Here is a 22,677-nt window from a genome sequence, read left to right on the forward strand (position 1 = left end):
CCAATATTAGGGGAAGGCACAAGCCCTTGTACAGGGAAGAGGGTCACATGGCTGCGCCTTTCCGGACCCAGACCACCCAGGCTGGGTTCACAGATTAGGAAATATCACAATGATTTTCTGAGTGAAAACTACAAAACACAAACACTGCTTCACCATCACTGCCTGCACCGTACCACCACAAACCCCCCCCCATTATCACTGCCTGAACCAAACCACAGACCCCCGCCATCATCACTGCATGCACCATAACACCACAGACCCCCGCCATCATCACTGCCTGCACCATACCACCACAGAGACCCCCAACATCATCACTGCCTGAACCGTACCCCCACAGACCCCCGCCATCATCACTGACCACACCATACCACCACAGAGACCACCAACATCATCATTGCCTGAACCGTACCCCCACAGACCCCCGCCATCTTCACTGACCGCACCATACCACCACAGACCCCCGCCATCATCACTGCCTGTACCATACCACTACAGACCCCCACCATCATCACTGCCTGCACCATACACCCACAGAAACCCCCGCCATCATCACTGCCTGCACCATACCACCACCAGAGACCCCCGCCATCATCACTGCCTGCACCATACCACTACAGAGACCCCCGCCATCATCACTGCCCGCACCATACCACTACAGAGACCCCCACCATCATCACTGCCCACACCATAGCACCACCAGAGACCCCCTCCATTATCACTGCCCGCACCATACCATGTGGTGGTGAGGATTTGCCCCTCTTTCCTTATACCACTCCTGGTCACACACTTAGATTCTATCATTTTTTGGGAAAACCCTTCAGGTCCCATGGAGTCGGTGGTGGTAAGAATTGTGGCGCCTTGCTGATTTCACCGATCAGTGAAATCAGCAAAATATTCACATGTCAGGAAGACAATAAAGAGAAGTGAAAAGGCAGCAAAATGTTTATCCAACTTCCTGCGTGACAAAACATTTCTCAGGAACCGCAAACATGTATTATTGGGGGGGGGGGGTGATTTGGGGTAACATTTGTTTTTTGTGTGGCCTTAAGTTTGGGGTCCTGAAAGGTCAACATTCACTTGTAGGTGGACTGCAGGGGGCGCTGTTTGTACACACAAAGTCTATGTATTATGAATGTACAGCTTTAGGCATCACCCAGCCCATCCCCCTCATCCTGTGTGCTGTAGAATGTGGCCCCATCACATGATCTCCCTACCTGCATTATAGAAGCAACAAAAAGTTACCCTGACGGTATGATTCTACCCCCAGGGCAGATCTGGAGCTACAGCATGCAGAGAACAGAATACAGATAGAACACAGACGTAGAGGACACACAAACAGAACACACAACCATAGCACACACACCTTTTGTCCTCAGCCTTCTTTCTGCCCTATTTTTGTACAGCACTGCGTGATATGTTGGCGCTATATAAACCCTGTTTAATAATAAAAATGCTTTTAGAATACAGGTCTTCTATAAAGCAATACTGTCTTCATTGCTACTTCCCCCCTATAGCGCTTAAAAAGGGTGAAACAATGAGCGAATATACAGAATGTTTATTGGTCTGTACACACACACAAATGTCAGAGCTGCAGATATTGGTGTACTGACATTTGTTTTAAATAAAGTTCCACTGTACAAACATTCTCTAAGGGAGGGGGGGTGCGCATGCGCCCTGAACCCAGCGGCGTCCTTGCCAATCGTAGGATGGCGGCTCCTTGGCAGCTCCTGTATGTTCGTTTGGCATGGTTGTCAAGCAGCCGCAGGTGTCTTTCTTCCGCTGCCTCCCCAAGCTCAGCCGCTATTCGCCGCACCTTCCTGAGGTACTTTGAGGAGCGGCATGGACACCGGCACGTTCCATCCTCCGCAGTCCCCTGACCATCCCACCCACTTTTTGACCCAAAGTATGTGGGCCCCTCACCATCCCACCCACTGTATGACCCGAAGTATGGGGCCCCTGACCATCCCACCCACTGTATGACCCAAAGTATGGGGCCCCTGACCATCCCACCCACTGTATGACCCAAAGTATGGGACCCCTGACCATCCCACCCACTGTTTACCTGTGGACCACTTTTGGTGGACCATTACAGTGGACGTGGTCTCTATGAAGGTTTATTCTGTTGGGGTCATCGCTCTGACCCTTTGGTCTCTGTCTTTGTGTTCTTCAGAGAGGCGGACCAGAGTCTGAGGCTCCTCCCCCAGCACCACGTGGACACGGGGATGGGTCTGGAGAGGTTAGTGACCGTCCTTCAAGGGAAAAGTTCCAACTACTCCACAGATCTGTTCACCCCCATTCTGGAGGAGATTGAGAGGGTGAGCATCTCATGGTGGGCTCTTTGTCCTGTGAGGGGTCATTGTTTCCAGGGTTTGTCATTCTTGGGGATACACCACTGGATTTATGGGCCGTGTGGTTGTTCCACCACTGGTGGCCACGTACAGTAATATGGCTTCACACAGAGCCCCCTATAGGACCTGGTAGGCTTTCATCATTGTGACCTCCTGAGGCATAGATTGGTGGGATTCTTTAGGCCTAGTTTGGTCAATGAATATCAGGACGTTGTGTGGATGTTTTGTGGTACTCATGCCACGTGCGTCCGGTGAATCCAGCTGTATCTATGAATGAATCATTTTATGACAAGCTCTTTGTATTGAACCCACTCGGTTCCTGTTCAGTCCACCAATGGTGATGAGATGTCCTGATGTCTGGGCAGGGCTCCAAGGCTCCTCCCTATGGAGGGCGGCTGGGAAGAGAGGACACCAATCACGTGGACATGGCTTACCGGGTGGTGGCGGATCACATCAGGACCTTGTCTGTGTGTATTGCGGATGGGGTGTACCCGGGCATGGCCGGAGCAGAGTAAGTACACCACGTGATTGTTTATACGTGTCACCAGTGTGGTATTCACATGTTACTCCGTGTCCCCATCCAGACTCGTATTGCGTCACATCCTGCGGAGAGCCGTCCGATTCTCCTCTGAGATTCTCCGAGCGCCTCCCCGACTCCTGTCCAGCCTAGTGCCCACGGTTGTACAGATCCTGGTGAGACAGGTTCCTCATACCCTGTTATAGGGGTCTCATGTGGGGACTGGGGGGTCTCCCCCTACAGGGTGACGTTGGGGGTCTCTTCCCCTACAGGGTGACGTTGGGGGTCTCTTCCCCTACAGGGTGACGTTGGGGGTCTCTTCCCCTACAGGGTGACGTTGGGGGTCTCTAACCCTACAGGGTGACGTTGGGGGTCTCTGGGGCAAACCCCTCACCCACCCCCACAGACACCACAAGGGGCAAACTCCCCACCCCCACAGACACCACAAGGGTCAAACTCCTCACCTACCCCCACAGGCACCACAAGGAACAAATCTCACATCCAGACACTGCACGGGGCAATGGATCCTTCGCACACATCCCTCAGTCACCACCAGGGGCAAATTTTTCATCCAATTTACCACATGTAGTTAATCCCTCTCCCACAGCTAGCAGACAGCATGTGGGCAAATTCCCCACCCACATTCCACAATCACTCTAATGTCACCCACATCCTTATGACCCCGCAGGGGGTAAATCACTCTGTTGTCACCAACATTTTGCTCACATCACAAAGGGTAAATCGACCACATCCCACAGACACCACTGGGGGTAAATCTTTCACCCAAATCTTAGACAACATGGACAACATGTCACCTACCTCCTGCAGACACCACAATGGGGTAAAACAACCCCAGGCAGACACCACAAGGGATAAACCTCTCACCCCGACACCACATGGGGGTAAATCCCTCAGGACATCTATGATTCACACACTGTGCTCTCTTTCGCCCCACAGTGGACGTGGCTTGGTCTCTGCTCCGTAATCTGGGCTTTCCTTTGGATCTTATTGGCCTGATCCTGGAGGAGAGGGGCTTTTCTCTGGATAGGACCGCCCTGGAGGAGCTGATTGAAGAGGAGGAAAAGGTCAGAGGTCACCCAGTGTATTCTGGGTCTATATATTTCCTGTATTATGGGAGGCCCCACAGGTAGCCCCGATATACAGCGTGCTGCAGAGTGTCTATAGTTTCTTTATTACCATTGGGGTAAATCTTCCATATGCACTAGTGGTATGAGGATTTATATATGAAGATGTCCAGCGGGGGGTGCAGTGGAGTCATGCTGTGAGAACAATGATTCCTTTTGGTACATTGAGGCAGCAGAGAAGTGCAGGGCTGCCAATATGGCGGGGGAGGGATGGGGGAGGAATGTGTAGTATATCAGTCACCTCTGGCCAATCGGGGTTCTCCTGGTGCTGTAACATTACCGGAGTTCTTCCTTAGCACTGTAATGCATGTAGAGCAGACACTAAGGATGGTTACATAACCCAGGTCCCAGGACTTGCCCTGGGGTTCTTCTTTATTGTTGTAATGCCTACCTACCTGTGTGAGCAGGGTGTACGTATATTGTGATATAAAGGGGGTCTCCGGCTCTCACCTGTGTTCTGTCCTCAGAGGAAGCTAAGAAATCAGCAGGCGGAGGGGCCTGTTGCTGGTTTGGATCTAGACGTTCACTCTCTGGCAGAATTACATCGCAGGGGCATCCCGACCACTGACGACTCTCCCAAATACTCCTATACCCTGGGGGATGATGGAAAATATGGTAAGTCCGGGTGTAATACCACCGGCCGGGGCATTACTGTGCCAGGGCATGGGGGGAGGGGAGGGGTGCCATATGGCCTGGACATTGACTGCTAGGATGGGAGCACTCATACCAAGAGAAGTGATTTGTCCTTCTGTGCCTCCTCACCCCTCCCCCCAATATACTCCCCCGTTGTCTGCTTTTCCACTGAAATCCACCCATTTACATGTCATTTGTTATCTGTGTTGCCTGCAGGACGTTCTGTTTCCTGTGGACTCTCTGCACCTGGCAGGAGGATATGTCCTGCACGAGGTCATAGCTACAGAACCTCTGAGGGTTGGAGATCGCCTGGTCCTTTTCCTTGATGAGGTATTTGTGAGGACTTGGAGCGCCATCAGCTGGTGGGGGGTGATCTGACATTTATCTTGTATCCTTCTAGGCCCAGCGCACCTCATGTATGGAGAAGCACACTGCCACCCACCTGCTGAACTTTGCCCTGCGCCATGTTCTGGGGGAAAACACAGCACAGCGCGGGTCACATGTCACTGCCGATAGACTGCGATTTGATGTCAGCGTCACGGTGAGGAGCAGGAAAACAAATATTGGTGGAAACCATGATTGCCTGGAATGGTCAAGCTCATACTGGGACGGGTTCACGGTGGGGTCATGACAGTCATTGGATGTTTGGTGTCTGTGCCCCGCCCTCTGTAGAGTCATTGGATGTTTGATGTCCATATTTTTAATTCAGTTTCTTTTTTAGGGTCTAGTGAACAGTCAGCAGCTTCAGGAAGTTGAGAAGATTCTCCGTAATCTGATTGGACAGAATCAGAAAGTTTATACCGCAGAGGTTCCACTCACAGATGCCAAAAATATCTCCGGTCTTCGCAGTGTGGATGAGGTATGGAAATTACAACGTGCGTGATTCCTCCCCTATGTTTTTCCTCTACTTTTACTACTCCCAAAGCAATGACCCCTTCCCCTCCCTGCTGTAATCTTTAGAAGTTCTCATTCAGAGAGAAACAGTCTGAAAGGAAGCGGCTTGTGCCATGCTGTGTGTGATAACCCACAGTGCTCTGGGAATCCTTTGTTATGGGTAGCTCCTGTGATTCTTACAACAGCAAGGAATAGTACAAGGACCTCCTGTGGTTTCATTCAGTGTGTAACCCCTTCCCACCCCATGCTGTAGATTGATGGAGGCCCCATGCTGAGGATGAGTTCATGTTCTTTGCTCCTCTGACCCTGTGCCTAACATGTCACTAACGGCTCAAGCCTTCCGTATTAAAGGGGTGCTCCCGTCCTTTATATCTGATTGGTTACATCATCAGAGTGGGAGGTGTCTTACAGAAGAACCACATGTGAGCTTCTTTTTGGAATCTTCCTCAGAGATTGCACAGACTATACTTGGTGGTTGTTACCTGAAGTTGCTCCTCCCCTTCTCTCCCCAGGTGTACCCGGATCCGGTCCGCGTGGTCTCGGTGGGCGTTCCGATTCAGGAGGTGCTGCGTGCCGACTCCAGAGCCGCGCAACACACATCGGTGGAGCTTTGCTGTGGCACGTAAGAGATGAGCGTGTGATGGTTGGAAGCGTGGAAGATTTGAGAGAGGGGACCTCCACCCCCCCTCATTTCTCCTGGAAGATTTGAGGGAGTAGAACCCCTCCCCCATTTCTCCTGGAAGATCTGAGGGAGACAAACCCCACCCCCCTCATTTCTCTTGGAAGATCTGACAGATTAGATCCCTCACTTCCTGCTTATTCCTCCTGAGATTCTCCTCTTTCCATACAGACATCTGCTGGAGACGGGATCCATCGAGGATCTGGTGATCATCTCTGAAAAACCACTGATGAAAGGGATTATCCGTCTTATCGCTGTTACTGGAGAAGGAGCCAGAGAGGTCAGGGGCCACAACCATACACCCCATAATGGGCCACACCTATATGCCACTTGGGGGTGGGTAATTCCAGATTCCTTTTCCTTGTTGTCCACACCCATACCCCCCCATCATAGGTCGCACCCATACCCCCATCATAGGTCGCACCCATACCCCCATCATAGGCCACACCCATACCCCTATCAGGGGCCACACTCCCAGTTTCCCAGTTGTGGGCCGCTCCACTTTAATAAAATGGCTGTATAAATGTTCCCTTTAAGGTTGTCAGCGTGTTGGTTCCATGCTCCCCAATTGGCTGGCTGGAGTCACATGGGATAAGGGTAGCTACACTCAATGATTGGTTCCTGGCTCCTCCCACTACTCTATATGTGTGATGTTTGATATTTCCCAGAGTTCTTCCTGCTTTATATATAACCCCCCTCCCCCGTCATCTTCATCCTCCGGTATCGTCTCCAGGCCCAGGAGGTTGGACAGGCTCTGCAAAGGGAAGTGGAATCCATGGCTGAGCGGATGAAGATGATGACATTGCCTTCTCTGACCGAGGCCCAGAGGCTGTCCAAGGAGGTCGGACTTGTGACCGATGTGAGTGCCCATAAGTGTGTTTTAGATAGGGAGGGGAGGTTGGGTAGGCGTGTGTGGACATAATTCCCAGACCTCAATAATGGAGAAAAATCTCCCACTATGCCGTGCTAACTATGTCTCCTTTCATTGCAGAGCGTGGACAGCGCCCGCATGCCTCAATGGCAGAGGAAGGAACTGCAGGTGACTCTGAAATCTTTACAGCGATCAGCTAACACAGCTGTGCGGAAGGCGATAGGAAGAAAGGTAAAGGAGAGGGGGGCGGGGCAATCATATATGAGGGGTAATAAGGACACAGGTAGAGGAGGGGCGGGGCAATCACATATATGAGGGCTTGTAAGGACACAGGTAGAAGAGGGGCTGGGCAATAGGATGTATGAGGGGTAATAAAGACACAGGTAGAGGAAGAGGGTGGGGCAATCACATATATGAGGGGTAGTAAAGAGGCAGGCTATCTTATACATAAGGTGTACTTTGCCCCATCAGTAGGTGACATGTAGAGGGTCATCACCATATTTGTTTTATTTTTTGATTAGTTAACCCCTTACTTCCTCCTTTTGTATGTCAGCGTTAACAATGATCTTCAGTATAGTTTGCTAAATATTTATAGCATTTTATTAAATAAGTGTCTATTGATCCTGCCAGGAATCCTGTAAATTGGTAACTTCCTGTGCGGACTGTTCCTAACAATCTCCTTGGGTGACAACTGCTGCTCTGTAGATACAGTACATTGAATGAGTGTTGTCTCCTAAGGGCAGGAAGTGTAATATCATCCTGAAAAATCAACAACTATCCTTCTCATGGAGGGTCGCAGGACTACAGCCTACAAGAGGATTGGACACCCAAATTGTAGGCTGGCCCAAGGTAGCTCCTCCTCCTCCAAGCTTGCCTCAGCCTATTGGTGGTGTCCTCGTAGGACGGACGTCTTTCTGCGGTATAGTAGATTTACCTGTTAATGTCAGGATCCTGAAGACTCCGGCTGTTCCGAGTGCCTCCACCTCACACTCCTGACTCCGGGGCTGCCCGCAGTGCGCCCTCTACTGGTGCCAATGTCTGCAGCCTGGTATCATGCCCTCTGGTAATGTTATCTAGGCTACCAAGGAAGGCTCTCTCAGACCCCTCTCTACCTCGATGGTTCCTCTATAGCCCGGTGACCCCATGCTCCAGATCACCCTCTAAATCCATGACTGTGATCTGCAGATTCCACATGTGATCTGCAACCTACCCTACTGGCTGCTGGTATCAGAGACTCGAATGCTGAAGTTTGTCATGGAGGAGTCGCAGTCTACTACCAATTTTTGTTTCTCCAACATTAGGATCCGCTTGTTGCCTCTACCAGTATGGGTCCATTATATCCCTCAAAATAAAACCTTTCCACTGCACCTGCTGTTTGTAATATTGGAGGATATTCAGGGTGCTACTGAAGTGAGAGATTTAGGCGTTCCTCGCACCAGGGGAGGTAACCTTTGTATCTGATGGTGGACATTGCAGGAAGTGGACTTCCTAGCCTTGGTACAGCCTCCATGGAAAGGACCTCTGCTTCCTGTGGATGGGTCTGGAAGTTGGAACATTTGGCTGACAGCAGCAGACAGATCTGACCTTGTGGTCTTCACTCGGGAACTATTGGCCTCCATGTGGGACCGTTGTGCAACCCATGGAGCTCTTCCCCGGGTTTGTTCCTCTGTTGGATCTGAATCTGGTTCTCTCTGTACTTCAGAAGCTCCGTCTTGAACCCATTGGATTCATTCTTCTGCTTTCCCTCACAAGCAGGACAGAGATCTTCCGTTCCTCTGGCTGAGCTCTGTTCACCAGAAGATCTCCTAGGCCGTTCACGGTGTGATAGACGGATTCCCTTATCCACGTCTTGGGGTTTCTGCGGCTTCTTTTCTGCCCTCATTCAGACTTATGGTGTCATGGTGTCGGCTCCACTCTTGGTCTTTGGTCTTCTCCTCACCTGTTTCTACCAGGTGAATGTTTAGGATTCCTCCAATGCCGTCTTCATGTTTTCAGGACAGATTTAGTTGTAGGTGTCCCCGCTGGTCTCTTTGCCAGCCGATTCGTCTGCTGCTCGGTTGGACCTCCCTTTAGATGTCCCGAGGACTGATAAAGACTTCCTGGGTCCCCCCAACCGACATCAACTTCTCCAAGTAACATCTTGGTTCTGATAGACACAAATCCCGACCCCTGTGGGTATGATCATGTTGTAGGTACTCAGTACATAACCGATGCATGCTGGTAGTGGGCGGAGTTTTCCTGGCTGGTGTTTACCAAGGTCCAGTCCTCCTGTAGGTGGCAGTGTAACCCAAAGGCCAATTATTATTAATAAACAGGATTTATATAGCGCCAACATATTACGCAGCGCTGTACAATAGGGATTGCAAATGACTGACTAATACAGACAGTGACACAGGAGGAGAGGACCCTGCCCACTTTCTGTTATTCAGAAATATTTGGTTGATGGGAAGTAGGAGAGAGTACACCGACAGCTGTTCTTATGTAGTCAGTCATACACAGACTGCCAACAAGCATGCAGACAGCATTAGGTACTGTCATTAAGAGTTCCGTATTCCTGCTCACATGACTTCTTCTTCCCCGCAGCGTCCCTCCAGCAGCCTCTCTGCCCTGGATTGGGCGGTGAATGTCTGTACGGCGATGGGCGGTAAAGCCGGAGGATCCAATGGTTCTGCCAATGGAAATGGAAGCTGCGAGGACCTAGCCAGCATTGTGGAGGTGGCACTGAAATACGCACAGACGAAAATCTGTGACACGGAACATGAGAGCCGGGGAGCGGGGGAGAACTGACATCCAGGCATGTGATTGGTGGATGTATGCAGGACATGTGACAGGCATGTACATCACATGATATGGACACGTGATTTCGGAGGAGCCATGTCTCCCTACAGGACAGCTGTGCTGATGGTCGCCATATTGGAATCTGATTTCATATCCAACCATGGAATACAGGTGAAGCCTCACCAGGAAGGAGGACAAGATAAAGCCCAGCCTACCACCCTGGGCCATTCAAAGGACTCACACCTTGCAGGGGCAAATACGCGGTAATAATAATCCGCTGATTTCCCCTCATGGGGGGGGTAAAAAAGACCTGAATATGTAATGAGGGAACATGGCCGCCCCTATACCCGCCATACAGATGGGAATATTTACAATAAAGTGGACCTGTTCGTGGGTGGGGTACGAGGGGAGGGTATAGATCTGCACTGGGGCCCTCATCTATCAGCCAATAGCCAGAGCCCAGTGATCTGATTGGCTGCTGTCTGGGTAATATTGGTCTAGCTGAGGCCATACCTGCCTCTAGGTGACAGGTCCACTTTATTGTTTAGCTGCAGTGGCTCTAGATTGGCCCCGGCCTGTACGCCTTGTTTCTGGGGCCCCTTTGGTTCCTATAATGCTGCTGTGTGTCACAGAATACTTCTGGAAGTTTCTATTTATTATTTTATGTCAAGAAAGCAAATCTGTATTTTTTTTCCTAATAATAAAAAAATGAATTTGGGGTAAAAATCTTACAGGAATTAAGAAAAGTATCATTTGGCCCCATCGCTGCCAATCCTATGATCCTGCCATGACAGGAAAGGATTGCAGTAAGAAAGAGGACCTGTCACAAGTAACACTATGGGGTCAAATCTGTGGACACCGGACCCCCATGTGAGCTTATTTCACATCCCATAGCACAACTATGGCAATAATATACCCTTCCCCCTTATGGGCATTAATATATCACCCTTCCCCCTCCAGGACCATTATTATACAGTTAGGGCCATAAATATTTGGACAGATAACTTTTCTCTTATTTTTGGTTCTGTACATTCCCACAATTATTATAAATGATACAACTCCGATTGACCTGCAGACTTTCAGCTTTAATTCAGTGTCTTGTACACAAAGATTACATAAAATGTGAGGAACTAAATCCTTTATTACACAATCACTTCATTTCAGGGGCTGAGAAGTAATTGGACAAATAAAGCTGAAAATAAAATGTTCATTTCTAATAGAGGAGGAGAACCTGGAATCTGAACTGGACCTGACCAGAACCCAACAAATCATCCAATCAGCGACTGACTTCCATTGTTGCAGGAAAGCTGTAAGTGTGTATGGATGTGAATGGGTTCGTAGATCTGCAGATTTGGGTCTGAGCGCCAGAACAATGCCCCGAGACACGCAGCGTGTATGATAGGAAGTAATTCTATTCTGATACACGATTTATTACACATAGTACAGGACTGCTTTATATTTACCAATCTATTGTTACCAAAATGACATCAAAATCCTCCCACAGTCCCGATGGTCACCTACCTTGCTCCCAGCACCGGCCATGGACCAGCACACGGCCCGGGGACCTCAGCTGCACAACACAAAATCCTCCTGCCACCATATTGCTTTTGTAACCTAACCTTAAATTATGGGCCAAGCTTTTGAATTCGGCCTCTATTCTTGGCCTATGGACCCCGTACAAAGTCATCAAACAATGGAGGATTTGTTATCCTCTAAGGAAACTTTCTTAGTGTTTTACTGAAGGATCAAAGACGGCCACCACTGGAAATAGGAGCATTGCTTTGAACGAATTCGGCTGGGACCCAACCAGGGCCGCATTTATACTTTTTTCTCCCCTAGGCCCGGCGTTGCTCCCCCCATCATACCGGTCAGATCTGTAAAATATTGCTCCCCATTTCGGTTCCATACAATCCGACCTTACAGTGATAGGGCCACTAACCTTTAAACCCATTACCTGCAATGGATACTTCTAGACAAATGCCGCCCCTCATTACCAGGACACCCTAGGCCATGGTCTACTTTGGTTTTATATGAAATCCAGCCCTGGATCCGACCCAAAATCCCAGGTGAGTTCTGTCACTATTGGCTTCAGTAGTGTTCTGGTTCCGGTTCTGGGTTTCTCGCAGTTTTCAGCCCATTCAGATAAATGTAACACAAAACAGCTGCAATCACTTTTACATTCAGGTTTCTGATAAACTTTTTGTATTTCAGAATTCTCTGGATCGGATTCCTTATTGTTCAGGTCAAAGCCGGATTTCAAAGTGCCCAATCTTCTCTTTGTTATATATTGCAGAATTTATTATGGCCGAATCTCCTGCTGCTCCCCCTGAACTGGAAAATGAACTGCAGGTCAGATGTTATCATTGTTTTACATAAAACTGATAAATGCCCCACTAATCCCAAGTCCAATATTACCAAGCTGCCAGGATTTTACCCCAATATACCCCAAACACGATGATTTTACTGAAGTACAGACAATATGAATGTAATAAGAATACGAGATATTGGGAGGTTCGTCTGATCTCATGAAGTCATGCAGAAACTGCCCCCGTATCTTAAAGTGGGGTATTTATAATGAAATTTGATCGATCTGTATCAAAAGCTAATCAGATTATGAATCCAAAGAACCTTCAGGAGCACTACAGGAATATTGGGGTCTGAAGATGATTGCAGCCGTATCGGGTGTATTAGGACAATCATATCAAATATTTCAGAATCATTTCAAATCCATCACCAGCCAACCTGGTGATGGCCAATAGACTGCCAACCTGCACAGAACTTGACCTCATCAACCCTGATCCACTTCAACCCTACAGGGCAATTGATCTCCATACTTCCCAGACTCAATTACATTAACAAGACCCCAGCACTGCCAATCCATAGCATTCATCCAGAGTTAACAATCCTCTACCCAAGGGCATTAAGTCCTGCCACTGCCAACACAGAATCCACCCTCACCAAGCCTCAACCATAACCACACAAATCTATAGATTCCAACCCTGCAACCCCAAACTTAAATGGCAACCAGACTTCCTGCTTCAACCCCAACCATGCCAACCAAAAGACTCCAACCCTCACCCTTCAGACCTATATGACAACCAACCTCCAAACTCCCTAGCCCTGCCATTCCGTGGCATCCAGCATTAACACTCCATAACCTCATCGGCACAAACCAAGAGTGCTGAGTCCTGCCACTACCAACACAAAATCAACCCTCCCCAATCCTCATCCAATCAAACCCTATAGGGCAACCAACCAACCAATTCCTCGGCCACATCAGTGACTCCAGCCCTGCCAATCCATGACTTTCATCCACCATTAACACTCCATAACTTCATCAGCCCAACCTGATCCTGCCTACCTGCACACCCTCATCAACCCTCAACCATAACAAGGCAAATCTATAGACTCCAACCCTGCTACCCCAAACCTAAATGGCAATCAGACATCACTTTTCAACCCCAACTATACACACCAACAGGCTCTGACCCTTCAGACCTATATAGATGAAAAGCAACCTCCAAACTCCCAGCCTCAATCACATCAACAAGTCCCCAGTCTTGAAATGAAGTTTTTACTGTGTGTACTTACAGTGAAAATTTAAATTAATATACCTTGGTAATATGACCACTAGGTGGCAATAGACAGCAAACATTCTAATACAAGTTTAGTTGGGGCAAACAAAGTGCCCTGAAATAAAATCCAAAGATAACATCCAGAACAGTAGTCACGGCTGTCTTTTTATTGACTGACGCGTTTCACCAGAGATTTAGCTTTTTCAGATGTAATGTAATGCTTGTGAAGATCTGCAGATTTGGGTCTGAGCCCCAGAACAATGCCCCGAGACACGCAGCATGTATGATGAGAACTAATTCTATTCTGATATACGATTTATTACACATAGTACAGGACTGCTTTATATTTACCAATCTATTGTTACCAAGATGACATAAAAATCCTCCAACAGTCCCGATGGTCACCGACCTTTCTCCCAGCACTGCTGTCTTTTTTTGCTGACGTGTTTCACCAGAGATTCAGCTTCCTCAGATGTATTATAATGCTTGTGAAGTACGGCTGAACAAATAAGATAATATTTCTCAATACCAACATACATATGATTGATATCCATGCTGGTATGGACCCAAAAAATGCATGGGGCCCTGCCTTTTCTCAGCTAGCAGTCTTTACTCACTTCTAGCTGAAGCAGTTCCCACATGGCAGAGGTCATCATGTTTTTCTCTGCGTTATATGAAATGTTCTTTATACCTCCTGAGTACTCAGTAACTTCTCGGTTCTCATGGCCCCAGAGACAACAAAGTATCTGGGCTCCCCACAGGACATATGCATTATAGAACATATAGGGAAACGCCTCAGTAACCAGACCAGACCTCATTTGTAAAATATGCAAAATTACCCCGTTATATATAATTTAATATAGACTGATAGATAATATAATGACTATTGTATCATTGGTAAGAAATCGGAGGCATCCAAATTCCGCTGTCACCATTACATACCTGCACTGTCTATGTAAACCCCAGGATCTTCAGCAGAGGGTGAATCTGGAATGACAACCACTTTACCTTTACACCTACTTATGGCCCTGCATTGTCACCCTACATTGTCACCCTACATTCACTTATTACTGGAGCAGCCCACCGAGCAATGTTGGTAGCACTGACAGAGTCCAATAAAAGGTATAGGAGACACACAGACTATGATATCAGTTTTGGGTCTTCGGTTCTTCTGTGTGTTCGGATTGGTAGTGATGCCGGTGATGGAACCATTTTTACTTTGCTTTTTGTCATTTCTCATCTCAATGAAATCTGTTTCAAGCCAAAACGTAAGATGTTTCTTTTGTTGATGAAATATAAATCTCATTCTTAGAGTGTGATATGTTAAGTCAGATTATTGTCTAATATTTTCCCCCCCGACAAAGAAAAGACAAAATGTTTCCCCCCTGGGGCTGGGAATGGTTCTTTGCTCCACCCACTAGTAGGAGGGGTTACCAGGAAGGGCCCTGATCACTATTTTATACAGCTGATGAGGAGAGATGAGTATTGTGATATCATATATCTATAGAGCCCTGCGTTCATCTGCCCATTACTTGATATTAAACCTTTTACTCTTTTCAGTGGACAGTCACAGGATTCCAGCACTGCTGCAAAATATGACACGTTTGGCCCTAATGGAAAGTTATTGTACCAAGGCCATGAGCGGCATGAGTTTTGTGGCCCCTGGCTGAAGGTAAAGGTTGACAACACACAGGGGAAGAAAGTCCTAAATCTCCTTGTACATTCCAGAATCAAAACTTGGGACACCAAGGTAAGCAGCTTCAAAACATCAGGATAAAGAATAATACAAACAATAAAATACAAATTAAAAGACTGATTAGCATGAACTTCTAGGACCCGTAAGAGACATGGGCCTATACTACTAGTTATATATAAAACAAGGACCACTGGGGCTGAAGAGAAACAAGACATAGACCTCTATGACTGGTGACATATAAGACATGGACCTCTAGAAATAGTGACATCCAAGACACGGACCTCTAGGACTGGTGACATACAAGACATAGACCTCTAGGACTGGTGAAATACAAAACATGGACCTCTAGGGTGGGTAATATACAAGACATGGACCTCTAGGGTGGGTAATATACAGGACATGGAACCCTAGGACTGGTGACATACAAGACATGGACCTCTAGGACTGGTGATATGCAAAACACAGACCTCTAGGACTGGTGACATACAAGACACGGACCTCTAGCACTGGTGAAATTCAAGACACGGACCTCTAGGGTGAGTAATATATAAGACATGGACCTCTTGGACTGGTGATATACAAGATTTTGACCTCTAGGGCTGGTGGCATACAAGACATAGACCTCTAGGACTGGTGATATACAAGACATGGACCTTCAGGGTGGGTAATATAAAAAAACATGGACCTCTAGGGTGGGTAATATACAAGACATGGACCCCTAGGACTGGTGACATACAAGACATGGACCTCTAGAAATAGTGACATACAAGACACGGACCTCTAGGACTGTTACATACAAGACATAAACCTCACGGACTGGTGACATACAAGACACGGACCTCTAGGGTGGGTAAACAAAAAGACATGGATCTCTTGAACTGGTGATACACAAGATTTTGACCTCTAGTGCTCGTGGCATACAAGACATAGACCTCTAGGACTGGTAATATACAAGACATGAACCTTCAAGGTGGGTAATATACAAAACATGGACCTCAAGGGTGGATAATATACAGAACATAGACCCCTAGGACTGGTAACATACAAGACATGGACCTCCAGGACTGGTGATATTCAAAACACGGATATTACTATCCTCTGCCACTCATCCCACAATTCATACAGAGGTTGAGATCAGCCAAAGTATTTGCCAAGTTGGACTTGGGGTGGAAACTACAATTTCGTGAGGATTTGGGAGGGAGACGAATGGAATTTGGAAAATTTCCTTTCGAAAGGTTAGTCCCACTGAAAAGAATGAGGAAATTAGTGTTTGGGAATTGTTAGCCATTAAGTCAATCTATGTGGAATGGTTTTCACTTTTGAAGGATTCTGTGCATCCTATCCTTATCTTCACAGATCACAAAAATCTGGAATACCTGAAGTCTGAAAAGTGTGGCCAAAAGTCTGAAACCCCACCAGGCCTATCTTCACACTAAAACAGATGCCCCATCCCTTATGATTCTATTATTCCTCCTCCACCTGATTCCATTCTAACTTCAAAGAACTTCCTGCTGATTTGTGATGACCAGATGAAACAGATCAAAAAGGGCCTCTCAAGCCCGTCCAGTCAAACCCGGCCCCAGCCTCTCAAGAATGGGTGACCTTTGGCTTGCCTTCCTAGATTGTCATGGGAAACTGATGGTTGGTCACTTTAAATTGTCCAAGATCTTGGACTTGCCACAACAAACTTTTTGGTGGCTAGAACCTCCAAGATTGTAAACCATTTTTCTCTTACTTTGCCATGACTGAATCAATAGACAATCCATGGACTTTATTGTGGACATCCTCCCTTTTGGGGTGGTACAACTCCATCTTCATAGTAATCAGTAGAAGTTCATTAACTCGCTTTATTGGGTTATTTTATCCCAAATGATGGGAACCTCTGCCTCCTAAGACACTCAGTCAAATTTCATGGAAGTCTGGATGAAGTTGGGTATCTGAAAGAGGGGTGGAATTTACTTTAGCATCATATACAGTCTTCTTTGTCCTCTGACAATGATCCCTAAAGGAATGCTCAAATGAAGAGAACAAAACCCTGGAACAGTATCTCCACTGTTTCTTTGCTGCTTCACAGGACAAATGTTCCTCCCAGCTTTCCATGGTAGAGTTTGCATATAACAATGCTGTCCCTCTCAGCTTGTTTCTAACTATGAATTCCATCCAACTTCTTACCTAATTTGCCATTTCTTGCCCTCCTGAAGTCCAAAATTAAGTTGTTTTTAACTTTGATAAGTTTATAAGTTTAAAGTAAGTTTTGACTTGTGAAAGGGTCTGAGACACTCCATTTTGTTGCCCGAGACACTCCATTTTGTTTCAGATTCTAGCTTAGTTATGAATGTATTCCTTGGTTGTTTAGATCCTCTCCCTATCCTGAAAGTCGTTAGGCCAGAGGCTGTTTGACTTACACTTCTTGAGTCCTTGAAGGTTCACCTAGTATTCCATGTGTCTTGTTTGAAACTGGTGGCACAGAGCTCTTTGGCTGGCAGATCTTCTACGCCTCCTCCAGTTGTGATTGAAGGCAATGAAAAATTTCTGGTGGAGTCAATCTTGGACTCCAGGAAGGCCGGCTTCAGTACCTAGGCAAAAGAAAGGCATTTGGCCCAGAGGAAAATGCCTTATTCTGCAATATGGTCTCCAGAATCTTCATATCAGCATGTTATTATCTCAGGGTGAAATAGGAAATGGGTGCCAGTAACATCAAAGATGAACTGGAACGGGGTAATATAATACTGTGTAGAGGGAGGGAAGGAAGGACTGGGAACCTTTCTATGCAATCTCTGGCCTTATGCACAGTTTTCTAACTCTCCAGGTTTCTTCTTCCATGGGTTTTGCTGGCAGGACACCACATAGGACATGATTCCTTGGAAGTTAAGGTTCTTGTGCCACTTTAATTATGGTTTTCCCAGCATTTAGCAGCTAACATCTTGATTCTACTCAGGAAGGGAGATTCCTACAATACTCCAAACCCCCAGAGAACTTGGAAATGAAGTCACCCAAAAGGAAAGACTATTTGCCAGGAAGTATCCCAATTATTTTTAATATTTTTCCAACACTTAACATCAAACACCCTGAGCCTGCTGATTGGCTGGACGACACTCTGAGACACATAGGAGGACTGCAACTTACCACTTCTATAGACACAAAAGCACAAAGGAGAATTTAGATAAATACAATAACCCCAAATTGTCACTATTATTATATTCTACACATGCAAATATTTGAATCTGATATCTGCACCTGGGGCACTTGCCCCACAGGTTTTGCTGGGGTCCCAAAACATCAACACCATTTTATGATATTTACTACATTGTAATGACATACGAGGGGGTGCTGAGAAGTTCCTGGCTTTGCCCAGAAAGAAGAGAGCCAGAGTTATGAAATACCACATTTTTTCAACATTTTCCCCCGAGACTGATGCACTTGGTACAGCGTGGTTGCAGCTTTTCTAGACCATTCAAATAAAAATCCTTTGGTTGGACCGCAAATCAGCTCTCAGCAGCATCTTTGACGTCAGAAATGTCCTCAAAACGTCGCGCCTTCAAGTGTTTCTTCAAATTTAGGAACAGATAATAGTCTGAAGGGGCCAGCTCAGGTGAGTAGGGGGGATGGTGGACCAATTGGAAACCCAGGGTATTCAATTTGGCAGCCACAACGTTGGACGTGTGCGAAGGGCATTGTCCTGCAAAAACGGATCCCTTTGGTCAACTTTCCACGACGTTGCATAACGTTAGCATAACACTGTTCAGTGATACTAGAGCCCTGAGGTAGGTAGTCCACCAACAGAATGCCGTCTTTGTCCCATAAAACAGACACCATGACTTTTTTGGCTAATATCTGGGTTCAGAACTTCTTTGGCCGCGGGGACCCGCTGTGGCGCCTGTCACGGTCCCTTCTATGACTGAAGTTTGAGGATCTGTCAGACAAGCTGCATGTGAGGTTATCTGACCGTCTCTTTGTTGTTACTTGTTTCTGTGTTGTTGTTTGTAATGAGCACTCCCCTTGTATCAGCTGCAGCTGGTGGTCATTACTGCTCCTCCATTTAGTCTGGCCTCACACTTCATGCTGTGCGGTTGATATTCACTGCTGGGATGTGTAGAGCTGGAGTGTTGTGCCATCCTGAGTTCCTGCTTATATATCTGCTATTAAGATAAGTTGCATTACATTTGGTGTTTGTTGTTCTTTTGTTGTTTACTAGGCCTCAGGGAGACACTGGGTCTTTCATAAGGGAAGGAACCAGTAGTCTTAAGCCAGTCACTACTCCTAGGGCTATACAGGGCTAGTAGGGCCTAGGTTCCTGTGTATGAGTGGAGGCCTAGTACTGAGTATAACCTTTCTGTTTCCCTCCCCTCCCTGTTATCCGTGACAGCGCCATTCCTTTGACTGTTCCTTGGTTTCAGGATCATAGATGTGGATCCAGGTTTCATCCTCCGTCACTAACTCAGCCAAAAAGTCCTGTGCAGCTTCAAAATGGGCCAAAACGGCTTTGGTTGGCTTCAACTCATTTCGGCACCCACTTTCCTGAAAGCTTGCCATGTCTAGGATGGTGGTGATAACAAACCCATCACGCTACTGTGAGATGTCAAGTATCTGGGCGAGATTTTTGCGGATATTTGCCAGTCCTTAATAATCAGCTCATGGACAGCATCACAGGTTGCTGGGTCAGTTGAGGTTGGGGGAGCGCACTGCAGGGCTCATCCTCAATGGTGAAATGCCCAGTCTTAAAAAGAGATATCAGGGTTCTGACAGTGCTAGAGGAAGGACACTTCTCCCCCAGTGTTTTTGACATCTCAGTGTGAATGTCCTTTGCTGACTTTCCCTGGAGAAAAAACTTCATGACGGCCCGTAACTCCAACGATGTGAAACTTGCTTGTGCCTCGGCCATCACAGCTTCTCACTAAAAGAAAAAACGTTATTAAGAAACGCAGAGACCTGATATTTACACAGTTACATACAAAGATATTAGGCTGCCATATGCCCCCACACTTATTTTTCTATTTTATCCGGTAGGGGGCAAAGCCAGGAACTTCTCCGCACCCCCTCGTATTCCTGACCAATGCCTTCATTGTGTTCTTGCTACTGACTGAGGAATTAAAGTGAATGTGTAGCCAAAATGTTTTTTTTTATTCTCTATAGAATAGGGAAGAAGTAAAACTGCTATTTAGATATATTTACTGTGTCAAACTGGGAAGATTTTACTTTATTTTTAAATGCAACAAGAAGTACAAAGAATATATCTCCACTTACTGTGTACTCTGACCAATGAAATTGTATGAAGGATACCATTTTTCTATGTGTCATGGTTTTGGGGGATATTTTGGGGGTGCAAGGTGCGGAGGTGGGTGTGCAGTGTATAGTGTGAGGAGGATATGACCACTGTCTGCATTCCATTGATGGAATAGTAGTACAGATCTCACCCTGTATAGAAGAATGTGACACACCTTGCTATTTCAAAGTCCCAGATTTTCACTTTCATTTCTCTCTTCTTCTATTAGCGATGGCGTCTGCTTATCTGAGAGCTGAGCTGGAATGTTCTATCTGTCTGAACATTTATACAGATCCTGTAACCCTGAAATGTGGACACAACTTCTGCCGGGTCTGTATTACCCGTATGCTGGATACACAGGAGGGGTCTGGAGCATATTCCTGTCCTGAATGCAGACAGAAGTTCCAGTAGCGGCCTGCACTGCACAGGAACATAACACTGAATAACATAGCAAAGAATTTCCCGTCTGCTGAGCCAGATCAGGAGGAGTCCGGGGTCCTCTGTACTCACTGTGTGGACTCACCTGTACCTGCTGTTATATCCTGTCTGCTCTGTGAGGTTTACCTGTGTGATAAACACCTGAAAGTCCACAACAAGGGACCAGAACACATCTTATGTGACCCCACCTTGTCCCTGGAGAGCAGGAAATGCTCCATCCATAAGAAGATCCTGGAGTATTACTGCACTGAGGATGAGACTTGTGTCTGTGTGTCCTGCACTGTGATTGGGAAACACAAAGGACATGAGATGGAGTCACTGGATGAGGCCTCTGGAAAGAAAAGGAATAAAATGAGAAATATTCTGCAGGAACTGCTGATAAGGAGAGAGGAGATGGAGGGAAGAGTGCAGAGTCTGCAGGAACACAGGAGGAAAGTAGAAGAAAAAGCAGCCGGTGACACAGAGACAGTCACTGTCCTGTTTAGAGATCTCAGGAGACATCTGGAAGACCTGGAGAAGAGAGTCCTGAGTGAGATCTCCGGGAAGGCAGAGCTGGTCTCATTATCCATGTCGGATTTTATCCAGGAACTGGAAATAAAGAAGGAGAGCTGTCCAGGAAGATCCATCACATTGAGGAGCTGTGTAACATGGCGGATCCACTGACCGTCTTACAGGAATCAGACACGGGGGACTTGTGTGATACTGAGGATGGAGATGATAGAGATAGACATGATAAACTCCTCCATGATGGGGGGGATGTGGATATGGATGGGGTCTTACACACATTATCTGATATAATAAGAGGGGTAAATGTATACTTCTATATACAGGGAGCTGAGGATATATCACTGGATTTAAGCACAGCTAATAATAATCTACTTATATCAGAGGACAGGAAATCTGCATCCAGGACAGATAGAAACCAGAATTGCCCAGATACACGGCAGAGATTTCTGTGGTGTTCTCAGGTGTTAAGCAGTCAGAGTTTCTCCTCAGGAAGACATTACTGGGATGTGGATGTTGGGGGATCAGATGGATGGATAGTGGGGATGTGTTACCCCAGTATAGGGAGGAGAGGATGGCAGTCAGTGATTGGATATAATAAGAAGTCCTGGGGTTTGGTCAGGTCAGGTAATCAGTACTCAGTGATACATGACAGTAATGAGATCCTCTTACCTACCGATATCTCCAGTAACAGAGTCAGGATATATCTGGATTATAAGGCCGGGCAGATCTCTTTTTATGATCTGTGTGACCCCATCCGACCCCTCCACACATTCACCGCCTCCTTTACTGAGCCCCTCCATGCTGGGTTATATGTATGGAGAGGTTGTATAAAGATCTGTGGGGGGGATCAGATGTGAGAACTTGGAGGAGTCTGATGACATCACAGAGGAGAGATGGGATTGGTGGAATACTAGTATGATGCAGTGGGTGTGGTTTCACTCACATGATATTTCAATCTGTCCAATCACTGTAGTTAAATGATCCTATTAATCAGAGAGGAATGGTTTGGTCTATCATCTACTGTTCTATCTATTGGGGTGAATTCAGGTGTTGTCACAAATTACTCAGCATACCCGAAATTTTATACAGAGTGCAGATTCAGTAAGGGGTAGAGTTGATCAGATACACACAGGTAGAGAATACAAGCCAACCAGCATTGATGATCCGGGTATTGTGAAGGATCTGAGAGGGGTCCCCAACACTCATACAATCTATAGGAAGAAGAGACAGAATTGGAAAAACCTCAGAGGTAAAATAAGAAATAGGATCCTCATATATTAACAGGACTTTTCAGGTACCTACCACAAAAATTCTACAATATTAAAAGAATAAG

The 22,677-nt window shown here is 46.7% G+C and overlaps 1 protein-coding gene and 1 pseudogene across 1 annotated transcript; both read left to right on the plus strand.

The window, feature by feature from the left end:
* The first annotated feature begins 1,686 nt into the window (after positions 1 to 1,686).
* On the plus strand, positions 1,687 to 10,591 carry LOC140324865 (alanine--tRNA ligase, mitochondrial-like). Its single transcript, XM_072402990.1, has 15 exons — positions 1,687 to 1,868; positions 2,043 to 2,315; positions 2,714 to 2,859; positions 2,933 to 3,041; positions 3,792 to 3,950; positions 4,478 to 4,717; positions 4,860 to 4,973; positions 5,044 to 5,184; positions 5,365 to 5,502; positions 6,050 to 6,159; positions 6,388 to 6,496; positions 6,950 to 7,075; positions 7,208 to 7,396; positions 8,273 to 8,531; positions 9,630 to 10,591. Exons 1-15 carry the CDS (start codon positions 1,707 to 1,709, stop codon positions 9,872 to 9,874), a joined length of 2,520 nt encoding a protein of 839 aa, XP_072259091.1. The 5' UTR covers positions 1,687 to 1,706; the 3' UTR covers positions 9,875 to 10,591.
* Positions 9,995 to 22,548, plus strand: LOC140322634 (E3 ubiquitin/ISG15 ligase TRIM25-like; annotated as a pseudogene).
* Positions 22,549 to 22,677: the final 129 nt, after the last annotated feature.

This window comes from Pyxicephalus adspersus, chromosome 2, assembly GCF_032062135.1.
Source record: "Pyxicephalus adspersus chromosome 2, UCB_Pads_2.0, whole genome shotgun sequence".
Taxonomy (NCBI): Eukaryota; Metazoa; Chordata; class Amphibia; order Anura; family Pyxicephalidae; genus Pyxicephalus; species Pyxicephalus adspersus.